Raw genomic sequence first — 20,092 nt, forward strand, 5'->3', positions numbered from 1 at the left:
TCGGAAGAATGTGAGAGCAGCACAAAGCCACAGCAGGGCTCATCCAGCTGCCAAGAGCAACGGTGATTCCCACAACCTCCAGCTGCAGGTGGCACACCTGGAATTTAACACCAACGAACTTATTTTCTGTGGAGGTGCCGGCACACAAGGAGGGCACCATGGACTTGAGGGCCATGATTTGTACATGACCACAATTATCTGGATGAGTACAGTTAAAAGGCCAGTCTCCGGAGGATGAGACAATCAAATGAGAAGCATGCAGAGGCCAAGAGAAACAGAGCTAAACTAGGAAGTGAAGGTCCACATTGTGGGACATGGTGAAAATCATGTGGGGGAGAAAAGTCACAAGCAGGAGCTCTACCCCCCTGTGCTATGAAGACTCTCCCAGTCTGGAGGCAATCCACTGTGCTTCTCCCTCCCCCTAGAGAAGGCCCATCTATCTTCACCAGAAGAGTCTTAGATTAGTCCTCCTGAGGATGGGACAGGTGCCAGTCTGATTGTTTCACTTGTGGTGGGTGCAGGGAATGCGTGAGAAAGAAGCGTCAAGTATTGCTTTAAAAAGAAGGGGGAAGGCCAGGATCGCCTCAGCATTTTTATGCCAAGGAACCTTGATCCTAGGGAGCCCATGAATCTTCCCATTCTGGTGTATTTTTTGCTCCTGTTCAAAGATTTATATTACTTCACATAGAAATCACCAGCCTTTCAAAAGCCTCCCAGTCCCAAGAGCCCTGAATCTGAAAGGCATTCCAAACTCAGAACAGCTCCTGCACCATCATTCCAGTTCCCTTTCCTGGACGAGGGACCTCCTCTTCTGAAGCCTCCCTGCTGCCTTTGCCTGTTGCTTTCCTGGCCAAGTGCAAGACCAGGAACAGAGAAAACCCTCAGCATCCCCCATGCACAGCAGGTGCCTAGATTGGACCTGTTGCCTTGTGAAGCCAATATTCTGATATTCGGGAGGCAGCAGAGCTCTGGACAGATCTGAAAGGAAGCCGGATATCTGCGGGGGCGGGGGGGGGGGGGACCAGCGCAATACCCTCCTTGACCCTTGATTATCTAGAAACAAACGAGAAAATTATGTTTGGTTGTTCTGGTTGGTTGGCTAGCAACCCTCGTCTAGACATCTCCATAAATATACTGCGTGCATGGATAATAAGCTGGGAGTTATGGCCTTAGAAACCCAAATCCAGAATCCATAAGGCAGCCAAGATGCACATGTTAGCCTAGTGACACACACTATATGTTCTATGCATTGGGAGGACTGGAAAAAGCACCTGCATGGCAGAGTACCTCCGATCTGATCAGAAATTAGGCTGCTAACTACAGGCCTCTCAAAAAACATCAGTGAAAAGATTACCATCCTGCTTCCAGAGGCTCACAACAATCCTTTGGATGCCCACTAGCTGCACTTCAGCCTAAACATGGTGTTCCAACATCTGTGTTACATGTGACCTTTCCAGAAACAGGTTTTGCAGGGTGTGCGATGACAAAGTCTGGGGTCCATCACTCCTGCCCAAGGGATGAGGCACTGAAGGTCAGCACAAAGGCTTTTGTTCAACCTGCTCTCAAGCAACTGCCTTCTTCTCTAGTCGGGAAGGTGGTTTCAAAATCTCAGTGATTCCTCAGATCAGCTATTCTGTAAGCCAGAGTGGAAAAAATATGAGACTCCCCAGACAATTCATTTCACTGTTTCGATCTGGCTGGACACTTCCACCCAAATTGTCTGTAAGAGAGCCAGACTGTTTCACTTGTTTATTTAAAGACTAGGAATAAGGCCCGTTGTGAGGGAAAATACAATGGGTTCTAGAAAGAGGCTCTTGGTTAGCACCCCCCCCCCCCCGGCTGTCTTCCCACCCATCCAAGGTGGCCATTTTCTGTAGGGGAACTGATCTGACTTCAGCTTTCAATCTCCTCCCCACTCCATGCAGCCCCTACCTAGGAAAAATAGTCTTTCTCCACAGTGTGGACGAAAGCAGCTTATATCATTCTCCTCTCGCCTTTTGATCTGCATAACAACCCTGTGAAGCAGGTTAGGCTGTAAGTCTGTGACTGGTCCGAAATCACAGTGTGGACCAAAGCAGGCAAGAAGTGACCTCAGTAGGATATAATGACAAGAGAGTCTACCATGCAAAGCAGTCAGTTTATCTAGGGAAAGTGATCTCTGCCATCTGGAGAGCAGCTGTAATTCTGAGTGATCTCTATCCCTCACTTGGAGATTGGCAACAATGGTTCTCCAAGAGGAAATGGCTGGTTTGGAGGGTGGAGGATATGGTATTGTACCTGTCTGAGGTCCCACCCCTCCTCAAACCCTACCCTCTCCAGGCTCCACCTCTCAAATATTCAGGAATTTTCCAACCTGGACTTGGCAATCCTATCTCCTTCCCTTTATCTGCCCCTCTGACTTCAGCTTTCCATCTCCTCCCCCTTCCCTGCAGCCTCTACCTAGAAAAGCAATCTTTCTCCACAGTGGGGGAGGGGGCAAAGCAGCTTACATAATTCTCCTCTCCCCCCTTTGATCTGCATAACAACCCTGTCAGGTAGGTTAGGCTGAAAGTCTATGACTGGTCCAAAATCACCCAGTTAGCTTCCACAGCAAGAACCTGGGTCTGGCAGTCCCCACTCCAAAACCCTTACTTCTATGCCACACTTCTGGTTATAGGGGAGCTGCTGCGGAACAGTATCAAATAGCCAGGTCTAGTTAAGTCATGCCAGTCAGGTGGCATCAAGTCACCCAGAGGGTGCTACCAGGTATAGATAGGGTAGCCAGTCTCCAGATGAAGCCTGGAGACCTCCTGGTACCACAACTGAACTCCAGACAACAGATCTGTCTTCCCCTGGAGAAAATAACTGCTTTGGAGGGTGGACTTTATGGCATTATATTCAGGTGAGGCCTCTCTCCTCCCCAAACCCTGCCCTCCTCAAACTCCAACACAAACTCCATGAATTTCCACTAATCTGGAACTGGCATCCCTATCCAGGATTGGCCCCAATGACTTCTTTCTCAAAGGCCTTTAATGATACCTTTCAGACCTACACTGTCTTTCTGATAACATTGTTGGTCTTAAGCACAAAACTTTATTCTCTCTCCTGTCTTCTGTCCCCCCTCACTCCCACTCTCTCTCTCTCTCTCTCTCTCTCTGTATCTGGTCTGCAGTCATGGGATGACATCCCACCCCCCCCCAGTCTCTGGCTGTTTCCCTTCCAGAGGAGAGGGAGGAGCCCTCAGCCAAATGACGGAAGGTTTTCTCTGGCTCTTTCCCTCCTCCCCCTCAACCAATTGAGGGAAAGCTTTCCCTGGCTGTTTCCCTCCTCCCTCAGCCAATCAAGAGAAGGCTTTCCTTCTCACCTCTGTGAAGCAGTAGCTCAATCCTTGTCTGTTCTGGGGCTGGAGGGTGGAGTTGCTCTCTATTGAGATTGAGCAACAGGCAGCTCTGCCAATTGGAGAACAGGCAACCTGCGACCAGTTTGTCTGAAGAATTATATTATAGGGGAGATAGTTCCTCCTCCCAGCTCCAGAAAATTCAAACGATAGTTGAGGATTGAAGAACATGGATCTTTATGCCAGCCCAAGTACATCTCCTGCGTTCCTTCTGCTAGGCAAGTTTTCCAAATTAAGTACATTGCACAAACAGGCTGTCATTAAGATACCTGCTCCTAGGTCTGAATCAAAAGGTTTTATTCACCCAAATAATTTCAGTCACCAGCCACAGGGAACTGCTTCTGCACAAACCAAAGGAAAAGCAAATTTAGCTTTTTGAATTATCATCATCATCATCTCAGCTTTAAAATTGTCAGAGATAAAACAAACAGGCATACTACCCCCAGAATCTAAAGGCTAGACCTAATGCAACTTTTTTTTCCTCCCGGAGAATAAATGTTGGAATGGTCTTTGTTGTATGTAACACAGAAGAGCAGAACGTAATTCCTGTAAATTCCTCCAGAGAAAATGGCTCCTGAGCCCCCTCTGCCTGACAGGGTGGCTTCAAAATGAGCAATTCCAAAAGCAATTCTGTGCCAGAAGACTTCATGCAAGGAAAAATCCTGAATTCTTCTTTCAGGAACTTTGGATAAATTTCATGGATTAGTGCCCAATGAGACAGGCAAAGTCAGACTGCGTAAACAGGGCTCCAGGCAGAAGGAAATAAAATGAAAGACAGCAAGAGAAGGTGACACATCTGTGAGTGTCCTGGCAGAGTTCAAACGCTGTCAGTAAAAGAAGGAGAGAGAGCTGGGGGGGGGGGGGGGGCGGGAACCACTGGCTCAAATGAAGGGGTTAACAGGGGATTTAGAAATCCCAACACATTGTGTATCCTGGATATACTTTCTCCCCCCAGTCACCATGGACATTGGGGCACTCAGTTCAATGGTCCTTTCTAAACAATGTGCCTGATAAATTATTCCCTGCCACAAGTAAAAAGATACAGGCAATGGAATCCCCACCCCCATTCAATGTCTGACACGAAAAGACCCCCCTCCCCCGACTCTGGTTCCAGCATCCCTCTTTGCAACCCAGAAGTGTCTGGAGTCTGCCCTCTGACCTCCCCACCTCTTTTCATTCACAAGCCCCACTTCACACAATGGAGGGGGGTGCTGTTTGGCTGGTGGTGCCCTCCCCCCCCCCCCCCCGCCGTGGAAACGCAGCTGCGACATGGGACTGGGGTGACGGCTGTGGAGGCCGAGATCCTCTGCCTTGGTGGAAACAAAATGCTACGATCTCTAGACTAACCTCAAGGAGGAAGAAGCAGGAGCCGAGGGTTCTTTGCTGTTCTCCACACGCAGGTTGCCTTAGGCCTAGAGTTGCTGACAGTATATCAAATGTGATACTTCCTTCATAAATCTTACACACGAGCAGATTTTTTTAAAAAAATCACATTTTTTTCAGGCAACAGTAGCGATTCAGTAGGTAAATGGTTGGATCACATTTTTGTATTAATAATGCATGCAAGCAGCTTTAGTAGTATAGATCTCTCAAGGCGAAGGGGCTGGCCTCCTCTTCTCTTTCACAAAGTCCCTCCTCCATATGTACCTTCCTGCCGTCTTACAGGAGTTTCTGGCCGGCTGGCGGAACCAGATCCTTGATCAAAAGGCTGCGTGGTGCTTTGGCTGTCTGAAGCCACCGACTCCGGCAGAGCGGTCTCCTGCAGGACAGAGCTAGCCCCTTCAGCATCATCACTTGGCTCAAACAATTGGCCCGATCCGTTGCTCTGATCTATAGTTGCAGTGTTAGTTCTCAGGGCCATGATTGTTCCAGAATCGCTCCTCCTCTCTGCAAAGATCCGTTGTTCAAACGTTTGAGCAGTAGAGGGCTGGAATTCAGGGTCCAAAGGGACACTGTTGGTGGTGGAACCCATGACGGAGCGATACATCTCCATTCCCTCTGGCAACATGGACTTTATCTTTGGAAGCCAACGCTTGCGTACTCGCCGGGCATTTGTGCACATGTCAGCTGCAATGACGTTCATTTCACTTTCCTTGAAACTTGGAGCAAAATTCTGACAATACACTGCAAAGAGAGGGATATGTTTTAAGCCGAGACCACTAAAGGGATCATTGAGTGTGATGCTCATTCATGCAACCAAAGACTGTTTTCTCAGCTCTGTCTCAAGAAGTTGGCTGCATAACGGCCTTGGCATAACATCCCACAAAGACTCCTATCAGCCAGCTGGAGGCCACCTGGAAGGAAGATGTGGCTACTGGACTCATTACAAATGTTTTACAAGGTGGGATATTTTCTGTATTGAACCCAACAGCTGAAATAGAACCCATATAGAATATAAGGATCCAGTGCAGATCAGATGACGCACCCAACGTATTTAGAAGCCAAATATCATTTCAACCCATCAGGAGTCTGCCTAGAGCAATTCAGCTATTATAGCTGATGTGATTATTAGTTTGGGAAATTTCAGCCTTAGCTGCAAGTCAGCCTCCCCCCCCCCCCCTCCTTGAGAAAATAAGCCACCCTCACCCCTGGGGCAACGGGTATCAGAAGGCTGGCTCTGCACCTTTGTAGGGTGTCCCTACTTGGGGAAGTGGGGGGAAACTTCCCCTGCCCTGCCCTTGAGGGATGGATGGAAGAGCCGGCATTCTGGCCCCTCCCCCAGCCCAGTAGGAACCACCCGGCCCTCCTGCAGACCAGAGTTCCTGGCCTCTGTCAGTGGAGAGGTGGTTTTCTGAATGCCCCCCTCTCCAACTTTTTGCAGTGCCCTAGGATGTGGCAAGATTTTTTTGGGGGGTGGGGGAGGGGGTGGGATTTAGGACACTGCCTCAGGTGGTTACTCAGCAGACTGGCTGGGTTCCGACCCTTCCCCCCCCCCCCCTCCTTGGGAAACTTCACCACTGTGAGAAAAAGTAGAAAATGTTCTCCCATTCTCTATGGAATCATATGGATTTGTTAAAACCTACTAGGATGGAATTTTTTAAAAAATATTTATATTCTAGCTTTTTCCCTGAAGGAGACCCAAATGTTGTTTTGAGTTGTGCTCCCTGATTTACAGTTTCCAGCTCCAGACGCTGAGAAGGCTTCTTAAACATTTTAAGAGATTCACAGGAAGGAGAACGGAATAAAGATGCTAGTCTTGTGGCGACAGGAAAAGCCATTTCCTCTCCTGTGAAAGCAGGCCGCTCAAAGCCTGGCTAGAAGCCTGGGACCTTTTGTTGAAGGGCCCTCCACAGCTCCTGGCCTGTAAGAAACAGGTTCAGAATAGTATTTGTAGGCTTAACACAGCAACACTTAGCTGTGGAACTGCATCAGAAACTCTGACTTTGAAGGATCATCTCCCCCACAGGGACTCAAGCACCAGCTCTGCTCCTCAACAAAACTTCTTTTTGCTGTCCCAGACGCAGCCCTACAGAATGATCCTTCCTATAGATCCTTTCGTCTTGGCAAAATGGAGCTCTCCCATTGGTTGGAGGTGCACCCCATCAACCTTTGGCCTCTCAAACCATCAATCAAGAGTACTTGCATGCCATTGGTTGAGTCCACTCCTCTCTCCCACCAGAGTGGCTGTTGCTAGCCAGTCAAGCTAATTCTGTTAGTAAAAGGCAACCAACCTTAGTTCTGGCAGTTTCTGGCTCTCCCTAATCTCCCATTGGCTGAGATGCCTGTCACACTACTTTATATAGGAGAGAAAGAAAGCCTTTCCTCAACTGTCTGAGAGAGGAAGGAAAGAACAATAGAGAAAGCCTTCCCTTGATTGGCTGAGGGAGGGAGGAAGAGGGAAAGAGCCAGAGAAAGCCTTCTTTCAATTGGCTGAGAGCTCCTTCCCCTCCTTCTCCGGAAGGGAAATGAGAAGACTCATTGAGAACTCATTGGTCCCAGTCCTGACTAGGTTGGTAGGAAATTCATGAAGTGTTTCTTCAGGGCCATGGCAGCCACCTCTTTCCTGTCTCTCCTTCCTCCCCTCAACCTGGGGAAACTGCTAGGCATAGGCTGTTGCTTCTGTTAGTAAAGGGAGAGCCCTCAGCTGAATATAATGCCATAGAGTCCACTCTCCAAAGCAGTTATTTTCTCCAGGGGGAGAGAGATCTGTTGTGATCCTAGGAGATCTTCAGGCTTCACCTGGAAGTTGGCTACCCTAGGCCTGGCAGTACCCACTGAGTGACTTGATGCCACCTGACTGGCATGATTTACCTAGGCCTTGCTGCTTGCCCGTTTTCAGCAGCAGCCCCTCCCATGACAGCCAGTGTGACTTAGCAGTTGCCAACTCCAGGTTGGGAAATTCCTGGAGATGTGAGGGGTGGAGTCTGGAGAGGGTAGGGTTTGAGGAGGGATGGGACCTCAGACAGGTACAATGCCTTAGACTCCACCCTCTAAACCAGCTATTTCCTCCTGGGGAACCACTGTTGCCAATCTCCAGGTGAACAAGTCATGTCAGACTAACCTGATCTCTTTTTTTGAGAAAGTGACTACCTTGCTGGATCATTTATCTTGATTTCAGTAAGGCTTTTGATAAGGTTCCACATACTATCCTTGTTGACAACTTGGTAAAATGTGGTTTGGATCCTGTTACCATTAGATGGATCTGTAACTGGTTGACAGATCGCACCCAAGGAGTGCTTCATCCTCATGGAGAGGAGTGACAAGTGGAGTGCCTCAGGGATCTGTCCTGGGACCTGTTTTGTTCAACATCTTTATCAATGATTTGGATGAAGGAATAGAGGGAATGCTTATTAAATTTGCAGATGATACTAAATTGGGAGGGGTTGCAAACACAGAAGAAGACAGAAACAGGATATAGGATGACCTTGACAGGCTGAAAAACTGGGCTAAAACCAATAAAATGAATTTTAATGTAAAGTTCTGCATTTAGGTAGGAAAAATCCAATGCATGGTTATAGAATGGACAAGACTTGCTTTAGAAGTAGTATGTGAGAAAAGGATCTAGGGGTCTTAGTGGATCATACACTGAACATGAGTCAACAGTATGATGCAATGGCTAAAAAGGCAAATGCAATTTTGGGCTGTATCAACAGAAGTAAAGTGTCCAGATCACATGATGTGATGGTATCACTTTACTCTGCTCTGGTAAGACCTCACCTGGAATATTGTGTTCAGTTTTGGGCACCACATTTTAAGAAGGATATAGACAAGCTGGAACAGGTTCAGAGGAGGGTGACGAAGATGGTGAGGGGTCTGAAGACCAATTCCTAAGAGGAAAGGTTGAAGGAGCTGGGCATGTTTAGCTTGGAGAGGAGGCGGCTGAGAAGTGATAGGATCACCATCTTCAAGTACCTGCAGGACTGTCATCTAGGATGGTGTGGAATTGTTTTCTGTGGCCCCGGAAGGTAGGACCAGGAGCAGTGGGTTGAAATTAAATCAAAAGAGTTTCCGACTCAACATTAGGAAGAACTTTCTGACTGTTAGAGCGGTTCCTCAGTGGAACAGGCTTCCTCGGGAGGTGGTGGGCTCTCCTTCCTTGGAGGTTTTTAAACAGAGGCTAGATGGCCATCTGACAGCAATGAAGATCCTGTGAATTTAGGGGGAGGTATTTGTGAGTTTCCTGCATTGTGCGGGGGGTTGGACTAGATGACCCTAGAGGTCCCTTCCAACTCTATATGATCACTCAGAATTACAACTAGACTCTAGATGGCAGAGATCAGGTCCCCTTGATGTGTGTGTGGGGAGGAATGAAGGCCTTCACTTGGGTGGGTTGGAAGACATCGAGGGGAGGGGCACTCGCCCAGAGCCTCTCTCAAGAGCCCGTTGTTTCTTTCTCCACAACAGGCCTTATTCCTAATCTTCCATAAAAGGCCAGGAGTTTACTTTTGAGGCCAGCCTTTCAACAAGCTTACAAAGTGGTTTTCTTCAAGAGGGCTATAACATTTTTGAATGGTCTTGATTATGGATTATTTTTATATCTGATGTATCATTTACCCCTTGGCCCCTCTTTGGAGGGGGAATGTGAGATATAAACATTTTAATAAAGTATAAGTAAAACAAAAATACATTCTATTGTGATGGCTCCAGGGCTAATGTATGCCAAATTCATCAGTATTTTCATAACACTTGGTCAACAGGTGCCACAATGTTCCTTAGCACCAGGGTCCTGAAGCTTTTTGAGCCCGTGGCCACACTGTGGTAGGCATAACCACAAAATGGCTGCTAGCTGCAAGAGAGTAGAGTGTGTGACTCCATCCTTGTTACACGCTGGTGCTTAGCTGCCCCCGAGGGGGGAAGGTGAATGGCTGCTTCCAAAGGGACTTTCCTCTCTCTCCCAAGCCCTTCCCTTCAAAGCCTAGGTTGTGTCTTCCCACCACTAGAAGTCAGGTGCTAGATGGCCTGCCTCATCCAAGGGTTTGGGGTAGCTTAATTAATGACTGTTTGACTGGTAGCCAGCATTTAGGGCATGAAATCTGGCCTGGGCACCGGAGGCCGTGCCTGGATGGTTACGGCAGAGTTGGCTGAAGTTAAATCCAACAAAGACGGAGGTGCTGGACCTAGGTGGTGGCGGGACTGGATCAGGTATCAGGCTCCCACAATCCTTGTGCCACACTAGAAGGTCAAGAACTTAGGTGTGATCCTGGATGCCTTACTTTCTATGGAGGCCCAGGTCACCACTGTTGCCAGGTCAGCCTTTCACCAGCTCTGATGGACCATCACTCCCCCCAGGACCCATGCAAGGGGTTCCAGTCTACGCAGGCTTGCCCTTGGAACTCATTCTGAAACGCCAGCTGGTGCAGAATGCAGGGGGGGGGGCATATCTGCTTACTGCATCGCCTGTGGAGGCTTGCATTCGGCTGGTGCTTCACCAGCTACCAACTGAGCACTGGATCTGTTTCAAGATGTTGTATTAATCGTCAAAGCCTTGCGTGTCCTGAGACCAACATATCTTTATTTATTTATTTTAGTACATTTATATTCTGCCCTACCCCGCAGATGGGCTCAGGGCAGATTGCAACATAGTCAAATACTTAAAACATTACAACCAGTAACATCAGTACATGAAAACAAATGAGGCTCCTGGTTCCGAGCAGGAGACAAAGGTGTATTTTGTCTTTGCGCAATTTCCAGCTGGCCAATAATCAAAGGTAAAATGCTTAAGCAAGGGAGGCCAGTTTGATTTAATTTGGATGCCCGCTGCCTTAGCTAAAGGCCTGGCAGAACAGTTCCATCTTGCAGGCCCTTAGAAAAGGCAGCAAACCTCTGAAGGGAGCACATTCCCCCAGGTCGGGGCCAGGCCAAAAAAGGCCCTGCCCCTAGTCGAGGCTAGTCTAGACGGACATCCTTAGGGGGAAGGGACAACCAGGAGAGGTGTTGATTTTCCGAGCGTAAAGCCCTTCAGGGCACATATGGGAAGAGACTATGTTGACACAGGGCTTTAAAAGTCAGTACCAGAACTTTGAAACAAATCTGGTACTCAACAGGTAGCCAGCCAAATACCCGTCCATACAGGCAGTGGCATCAGCTGGTGTGCTGCTGGAGTTTCCCGATGAGCCCCAAGGGCAAGCCTACATAGAGTGAGTTACAGTAATCCAGTTTGGAAGCGACCACTGCATGGGTCTGAGGGATGTGCTCTAAAGAGCTTTATGCTCAGCCAATCAACATCCCAACCAAGCCCAGCAGGGTGTTTTCTGTCCTGGCTCCAGCCTGGTGGAACACGCGATGCTCCCTCTTGAGATCAGGACTCTGCCAGGCTTTTTATCGTTCTGCAGGGCCGGCAAGATGGAGCTCTTCCACCAGGCCTTGGGCTAAGTCAACAGGCCTCCCTGCCTCAGTCCTCTCTGGTGCCGATTTCCCAATTTCTGGGCCCAGTTCTTCAAAAGTTTCCGCACTCAGAGTCTCTGACTCTCTGTATTCCTGGCCGATGGCTGTCTAGTTCTTATTTTAACTGTTTTAATATATATGTTTTAACTTTGCTATTTTATATGTTCTAATTCATCCTGAGCCTGCTTGTGAGCAGGGCAGAAAATAAATTAGTTAAAATGAAGAAATAACACCAATGAAGCTGCTTCCTTTTGGTCTTGGATTCGGGGAAGCTGTGCTGCGTGTGCCACCCTCACAGCCCAGCAGAGGGAAGCTCTGGTGCTTTATTAGCTAACTTCTTGTAAGCAAACCTGGATTTTGCACATATCATTTCCGTGGGATTTCTACAAACTCTGGCGCTCTGGGCCACAAAATGGCCACTGCCGCTTGCCTCCAGCCACACCGTGGAGATCCTAGTGGTGTAGTACCCGCTGCTGCCAAAGCCACGTGCTTCAAGCACGGCCCAGCCAGCCCCATCCTCTCCAGTGCTCAGTCAAAAGCCCTGCTGGGTCGACCCACTTCCTGAAAACAGCAGGCAGGTGAGGTGCCCTTGTGGAGCGACAGGCCAGGCCACACACAAGAGGCAACCATTGCCAGGGAACTGTGCTGGCAACCTCTGCTGCCCTGGCTACCTGCAGCCCCTGCCCAGCAGATGGAACCAGCTCAGCCCACCTGCAAAGCAGGAGAAGCCCCTTTGACTGGGCTCAATATTCTCTCCTGCTTTTGGGGCAAGCCCCATTCCAGGCATCTGAACCATGTCCCAAACATAGGACTTTACAGCTTAACTGCCTTTTAGGATCTTTAATATGCACAAGAGGCATTGAAGCTCTGTGGGACTTGCCAGTTTCCTTCCACTTACGTTTCACGGCATTGAGCACCCTGCTGTCAAGGGGCTTCCGGCTGGGGTCGCTGGTGGAAGACCGGATTCCTGTCCCACAGCTGTTGGCCAAAGTGTTCCTGTTCCAAGAACAAGCAGGAGGCAAAAGCTCAGGAGCACATCTGCAAACCCCAGTCATTTCCTGGGCATTCTGAATACAAGGAGAGATGGATGTGTGCCTCTCTGCATGACCCAGATAAAGGCTCAGAATGGCAAGAGGTGGTGCTGATTTTTTTTAAAAAAACCCAACTGTGGGGACAAGCAGAAGAATACCAGGGCTATCTCTGCTGCTTAAGATGTCTCCCAGAAGACAAGGAAAGAAGCATGCCTCCAGAAACAGACCGAGTCATGGCCAAACTGGTATCAGGGAGACCAGGAAACCGTAGCCTTCATCAGACTGCATTCCGGCTGGTGCCCTGCTCACCTTCTCCAGCTGAAGACCCTGTACTCCAGGGGTGTCAAACTCATTTATTATGAGGGCCAGATCGGACATAAACAAGACCTTGTCAGGCTGGGCCAGGTGTGTCATAACATCTTATGCCAGGTAGCAGAGATATAAACTTTATAAAGGACACAGAAAAACACAAAGAGTTTTTAAAAAACTTAGAATAAAAATGCTTAAAACATTAGCACTCACTGGTCTTATAGGTGCTTTCCTTGTCTCTCTCTCATGGGATCCCAGGGGGCTGGGCAAAGGAAGCTTTGGTTCTTTCCTCTCTTCCCCATGGGACCAGGAGGGGAGGAGCCTCAGCCAATAGAAGGAAGAGAGGCTTGGCTCAGTAGCTCCGCTGTGCAACAGTGAGCCTGGCAAAGCAAGTTCTCCCCTCTTCCTCCCCAAGGGAGGAGCCTCAGCTAACGGAGAAAATAGAGGCTCTGTAGCTCATGTGCAATTGAGCAAGCCTGGCAAAGCGATGTGATGCAGAAGGAAGCAAATGACAGCCAGTTGCTTGGGGGCCTGATAGGAGCCCTCCTGGGGCCTGATTTGGCCCCAAGGCTGCATGTTTGACACCCCCACTCTACTCAAAAGGGACTGTTTTGCTTTGCCAGCTAGGGGCGGGTTAGCCATGGAATGATCCATAAAACAGGCTTAGGCTGACTGACAGAACACGAGAAGGAAAAACACATCATCAGACCTGTCAAAGAATGTTGCCAGGAGGCGCCGCAGGAGGACTTTGTGTTTCACACCTGCACACAGGTGACAGTTCATCAGCTGCCCACGGGTGATGTAGACACCAGAACCTAGGAGAGGAAAAAAGAGGCTCAGAAGTCACACCTGAGTAAATTTCCTACTACGTGGCGCCCACAAGGCTCAGTCCACCATGCTCTTCAGTCTCGATGTAAATCCCTGGAGAAAAATCATTTGTTGTTTCAGAACAGGGTTTTATCAATCAGCCAGTCACACCCAGCTCTCATTTCTTTATCCAAATCACTTCAACAAATCAAAACTGAATCCTAACAAGACTGAACGTTGCCTAGAAAGAATGAGGTCCTGAAGGACTTGGGGTTCCCCACTTTGGATGAAGTCCAGTTGATTCTCGCGGACTCAGCTCAGAGAACATAAGAGAAGAAGCCATGTTGGGTCAGGCCAATGGCCCCTCCAGTCCAACACTCTGTGTCACATAAGAAAAGCCATGTTGGATCAGGCCAATGGCCCCTCCAGTCCAACACTCTGTGTCACACAGTGGCCAAAAAAACCAGGTGCCTTCAGGAGGTCCATCAGTAGGGCCAGGACACTAGAAGCCCTCCCACTGTTGCCCCTCCCAGGCACCACGAATACAGAGCATCACTTGCCCCAGGCCGAGAGTTCCAACAATACGCTGTGGCTAAGAGCCACGGATGGGCCTCTGCTCCAGGGGTGCCACTTAATCCAGCTTAACTGCTGACGAAGCTGTAGCCCCACCTAGCCCATTATCTTGACTCTGCTCAGCTGGTCATGTGCTCTGGTAACCTCCAGGCTAGGCTACTGTAATGCACTCTGCATGGGTCTGCCCTAAAAGACAACTAGTGGTCACCTCCAAACCCCCTGAAAGCATCAGACCCACCGACTCGCAGGGCCGCCTCTCCCGTTATGTCCCAGGGACAGCTCCACCCATCTCTGAGCAAAGCATTCCAAAGATGTCACCTTGCAAATAGGCAAAATCAGCTGCATGCTTCTATTCCTCTGTGAAATGTGCAAAACACAATTGTGCAGGAGGGCATTCTTGCAGAGAGGGCAAAGCAATGGATCAGCTCAGGAGGCAACTTCTGTTAGGGATAACTCTTGTCCTGCTGCCTAAAGATGGTCCTGCTGCCTGCCTAAAACAGGTATGTTTGCTTGTGCTGTTCTCCTCCCTTCCTCCCTCTCCCCACCCCTCTCTCACTCACAAACACACTCACTTCTACAATCCCAGCTCAACTGTATTATTTTGTTTAACTAGGAGTCTCTGTTGCTTATTCAAAAATAGTCATCATACTATTTAATCTGTTACCTGCTACCACACTTGTACTTTACCTTGAGACCAATGAGAAAGGTGGACTATCATGAAATAATAATCATTATTTTTTGTTATTTATTTATTAAGTTTGATTTGTTAGGCCACCCTTCTTGCAGGCAGGGCTTAGGGTGGCTTAAATCAGAGGCAATTAAAACTGTGCCCCTGCCACCTGCACCAGTGCCCCTGCCTCCTGGAGAAGATCCCAGCCCCCCTGCCTCGCCCTCTCGGGTGGCGCGTGTGCGTGACCGCCTCCGTCAGGACCTCAGGGATCGGAGGAGGGCGGCACGCTCACGAGCAAGACGCTCCCTGAGCCCTGAGTTTTGAGAGGATTCGGGCCCTTCTAAGAGCAAGGATGCTTGAGTTGCAACAGGATCCTGGCTGCTTCTCTGAGCCAGCAATTAGCCCAAATGGGCAACAGCCAGCAGAGGGCTATATAGCTGTAGGCTTTGGGCGGAGGCTTTGTGGAAGCAACTAGTCATCTCCCTGATGTTCTAGCATCCACTCCGGCTTGACTTTGGTTTCTGGACTCCCTGACTTTGGCTTGTGACTGCTGGACTCCCTGACCTCGGCTTCTGGACCTCGGGCCTGCGATACTTGTACAGTGATTCGGATTTGGTGCCTCGGACCCTCCTGCTTACTGGCTACAGACCCCGGACTGCCCCTGGACTTTGCCTGACCCGGCCCCAGCCGTGACACTCTTGTGGATGAAAAACTGGCTAATAGGAAACAGAGAGTGAGTATAAATGGACAATTTTCACAGTGGAGGGTGGTAAGCAGTGGGGTGTTCAGTGCTGGGTCTGAAGCTTGTTCATTAATGATTTGGAGTTGGGAGTAAGCAACGAAGTGGCTAAATTTGCAGATTACACTAAATTGTTTAGGGTGGTGAGAACCAGAGAGGATTGTGAGGCACTCCAAAGGAATCTGTTGAGGTTGGGCAAGTGGGTGTCAACATCGCAAATGAGGTTCAATGTGGCCAAGTGCAAAGTAATGCACATTGGGGCCAAAAATCCTAGCTATAAATACAAGTTGATGGGTTGTGAACTGTCAGAGACTGACCAAAAGAGAGATCTTGGGGTCACGGTAGATAACTCACTGAAAATGTCAAGACAGTGCATGACTGCAATAAAGGCCAATGCCATGCTGGGAATTATTAAGAATTGAAAATAAATCAGACAGTATCATAATGCCCCTGTATAAATCAATGGTGTGGCCTCATTGGGAGTACGGTGTACAGTTCTGGGCACCACACCTCAAAAAAGATATAGCATTGGAAAAAGTGCAAAAAAGGGCACTAGAATGATTACAGGCTTGGAACACTTTCCCTATGAAGAAAGGTTAAAACGCTTGAGGTTCTTTAGCTTGGAGAAACATTGACTGAGAGGTGACATGATAGAGGTTTACAAGATTATGCATGGGATAGAGAAGGTAGAGAAAGAAGTATTTTTCTCCCTTTCTTACCATATGAGAACTCATGGGATAGAAGGAAGTACTTCTTCACCCAAAGCTTGATTAACACATGGAATTCACTGCCACAGGAGGTGGTGGCAGCGACAAGCATAGCCAGCTTCAAGAGAGGATTGGATAAACATATGGAGCAGAATTCCATCAGTGGCTATTAGCCACAGTGAATTGTTGGAACCCCTCTCATGGATTGCTGCCTTGACGTGGTGAGAGGACTTGTGCAGTTCAGTGAGGCTGTGGGCTATGTCATACAGGGCTAGCCAAGATGGACACACCACAGCTGAGAACTTAGACAATCTCCTTTATCATCTTCCCCAACAAAAGACACCCTGTGAGGTGGGTGGGGCTGAGAGAGCTCTCCCAGAAGCTACCCTTTCAAGGACAACTCTGCCAGAGCTATGGCTGACCCAAGGCCATTCCAGCAGCTGCAAGTGGAGGAGTGGGGAATCAAACCCGGTTCTCTCAGATAAGGCTCCGCTAACCACTACACCAAACTGGCTCTCTAGGACATTAAGACAAGGGACTCAGTGTATATTTCTATAAAAAACCTAAAGGACTGCAACCCACCAAGAAGCTAGGTTGGCACTGGCCCCTTTAAAGTGACAAAGGTGATTAACAAAGTCCCAGCGGAAGTAGATTTGCCTAAAAACCTAAAAGGTGTTCATGCTGCCTTCCATGGCGGTTTGTTGAAGAGAGATCCTGGGCCTGTTTGGCATCCGCAGCCACCTGCGCCTCAGCCAATGACAACTAGGGGCCAACAGGCCCATCACGTAGAACAAGTCCTGGACTCTAGGTTGTGTCAGGGGGTTCTGTATGGACCCAATCAGCCCACAATGAGAGGATCCATTATGACCAGGCACAAGCCCGCAAACTGATTAAGCAATTTCACTCCCAGTACCCCAAGAAACCTGGGGGGACATGACTTTTGAGGGGGCAGCATGTCCAGATGGACTCCTGACATGAGTTCTCTGTTTCCAGTATTGCTTTCTTTGCTCATAAATCACATATTCTAGTATTGTTTTCCTTACTTACTAATTCTATTTCATATTTTATGTTGTTATTATTCTATTTGCTCATTTATTCATTTATCATATCCGTATTCCTTGACATGTAATCACCATATATTTTATTCACCTTATAATTGCCATGTAACCAGACTTTATTTTGTAGTTTTAGTATTATTAGCTAAAGAGGGGGATTGGTGGGAGTATCGGCCTTAGAATGTTTCTTCAAGGATGTTGTTATCTGGTATCCAAGGCGACGGACAGGACTGGTTCAGGCGGATGTTCCTGCCCATGGAAAACTAACCTTGAACTGAACATAGTTAGTATAAAGACTTGGGAATCTTTTTAAATGTGTGTAGAATGCAACCTTCAGGTGCACAGAACCGTTACATCTGTGTGTAAAAATGTACTCAGTTTCGATTAAGCCAGTTCTGGCAAGGATATCCTTTCTGAGTGCCTGCTACTGATCTTCCAATAAAAGCCTTTTCTGCATTCATCACTGTTTTCTGCACTCTTGAATGAATCTGAGCAAAACCTCACACCTGGTTTTGCCAGAAACGTGTGGTCATCTCATTGGGGTATACTTTTCACTTTTTTATGGCTTCCTAGACTTGGGAAGGCATCCTTTGAGACTTAATAGTACTTTCCCTAACCTGAGGTATACCTGGGTCTCAATTAGTATGATTTTAAATAGCTTCCAAGCATCTTGCAGGAATATGACTCTTCTGGATCTCTCCTTGAAGTCCCTTCCAACTAGTTATTTCATTTTTGCAACGTTCCCCCTATTTAAACTCCACCCCCCCCCCCCTTAGAGGGGAAAAACTACATAAAAATTGTGTATAATCATGTACAACCAACTGAAGGTGAGAGACCAGTTCTAAGCATTTCAGACATAATAGGAGGTTCCAGTTTAATTACCTGCAACAAGTTCAAGTTTCTCTCCAGGATCTCCTTCTGAGTAGAGTTTTGGATGGCACCGATATCCAATTTGACTGATGAGACTTGCTGGGAGAGCAACTAAGTCTCGGCGAATGAGGACACAGGAGCGGCTCTCTAGTGGCACCTGTTCTGGTTTCTCTGGAGGCCCTGGAAATGAAGCACAGACAAGGAGCATTAGGGCAAGACTGTTTATTGTGTGAACCTCCTATTTGTAGACCCCCGTGCTTGAAACAGATGAGAGCGAGGCTAGGCAAGTGAACCTTCCCTGCAGCTAGCTGCAAATGACCCTTGTTCTCTGGAAACATGTAGAACCTTCAAAGGCTTGCATGGTACCCCCATCCTGCCGGTGGGGTGGATGTATCTGGAGCAGGACTACCAGACTGGCCGCAGGGCAGGAAGGATAACAAGGGAAGTGGTCCCAGAAGAAACAGGAGGAGACAAAATCTCCAGCTTGAGACTCTCTCTACCTTCAGCCCATCAGGACTGTGAAGAACCAATCAGCATCAGTTTGGGAGGGTGACCACAATAAATTTTTCCCCAGTCACCTTCCCTCAGGCACATATACAGAAATCTTGTCAGAACTAAAGTAAACTAGGCACCAGACAGTTTTTGCATTTCAAAAACCACAAAGAATATTTATTGGTTCACAAAAGGTAAGAGAGTGGTAAAATAATATTAGTTATTTGAAGGCAAATCAGTTGGCAGGCAGAAATTCAAAAGAAACTCAGAGAATTGTCAGGCTGAGATAGTTTCAAAAATATATAAACAGGCAGGCTTAATAACTATGAACAAACATGAGGCAGGCTTTAGTGATAAACAAAATCTTTTGGCAGGGAGTGCCTTCATGGCACTAGGAACTCTAGGCAGAGATGGAATAGCCCTAAGCTCAGGCTCCTTTAAATCATAAAAACAATAAACGATCATTCACTCTTTGCCATACACCCTGGGGACTTCTGACTTGTGCCAGATCAATATTCCCTCAGACTCATACACTAGCATGCAGGAGTCACACCTTCTGAGTGTCAAGCATTGTATACTCATTTTATATTATAGAAGCCAGATTTCGGAATTGTTACTAACCCAGAATTAAATATGGGCACATCAAAGTAGCAGCCCCCACCTTTCTTCTTTCGCTTTTACTAACAGATGCAGGAATGTCCTCTTTGAAGATAAGACCTCCTGGGACTTGTTCTCAGGCTCAGCCAGACCTGAACCCAGGATGTGCTAGTCGCAATATAGATAAGAAACCGAGCGTGTGAATTTCACACGTGAATGTAGAATTGTTTATAGAACCTTTGATGTGCCATTTTAAAGCATGTATTCTAGTGTTACAAAGTATCAGTTCCAATATTCAGCTGGAATGAGCCACATGGATTATCAATAAACCTAACTTTGTTTCAAAATCCAAGGACTGGTTATTTTGAAATCTCATGCTTGACACTGAGTGCTCTTCTAGCCCCTCACTCCTGTGTGTCCCACCCAGCCAAAACCCTGGTCTGGCTCTTGCGACTCCTTCCTGGCCATAAGACTCTTGTCCCAGTATGTGTGTGTGAGAGTGTTCTCATTTAGACCAGGAGTCTGCCCTGTTGTGCTGACAGACCTCCTCAGAGAGTTTCTCCTCACAGAAGGTGCCTTGCTTTGCCCCCTTCTGCCCTACAACTCTCTCCCAGACAGGAACTGCTCTGTCTCCCAAGGAATTCAGCCCACAGCTGACTCTTAGCTCCTTTCCAGTTGCTCTCACAACTGACCAGCTTCAGTTCTCTCACGGAACTCCTCAGTACCCAAACTGAAATGAACTGTTCCACTCCTAAAGCTCAACACCCCGAGGTGTTTTACTTCCCTCCAAGTGTATCTCAATTCGCTACATTTTCATAACCATAGCTGTGGCCCAGCCAATCATTGCAAGGCTGTTCCCCAGTTTACAGGCTAACTTGCCTGAGTCTGTCACTAGGACCTTTTTTTTGTTAGATCAGCATCATTGCAGGCTAATTCTGCTGCAAGGAAATCCACACTAAGTGACATAAAAGAGGAATCATAGAGTTGGAAGGGACCTCCAGGGTCATCTAGTCCAACCCGCTGCACAATGTAGGAAACTCAC

The 20,092-nt window shown here is 47.9% G+C and overlaps 1 protein-coding gene across 1 annotated transcript in view; it reads right to left on the reverse strand.

Moving 5' to 3' along the window:
- Nucleotides 1-4,901: 4,901 nt before the first annotated feature.
- Nucleotides 4,902-20,092, reverse strand: part of NACC2 (NACC family member 2) — a 78,546-nt gene continuing 63,355 nt past the window's right edge. The window contains exons 3-6 of the mRNA XM_060250703.1: nt 17,974-18,141; nt 13,250-13,355; nt 12,099-12,196; nt 4,902-5,500 (exon numbers count right to left, since the gene is read on the reverse strand). Coding sequence (XP_060106686.1) covers nt 4,998-5,500; nt 12,099-12,196; nt 13,250-13,355; nt 17,974-18,141 — 875 coding nt within the window. The 3' untranslated portion in view covers nt 4,902-4,997. The remainder of the gene's footprint in view (nt 5,501-12,098; nt 12,197-13,249; nt 13,356-17,973; nt 18,142-20,092) is intronic.

This window comes from Heteronotia binoei, chromosome 12 (genome assembly GCF_032191835.1).
Source record: "Heteronotia binoei isolate CCM8104 ecotype False Entrance Well chromosome 12, APGP_CSIRO_Hbin_v1, whole genome shotgun sequence".
NCBI classification, from domain to species: Eukaryota; Metazoa; Chordata; class Lepidosauria; order Squamata; family Gekkonidae; genus Heteronotia; species Heteronotia binoei.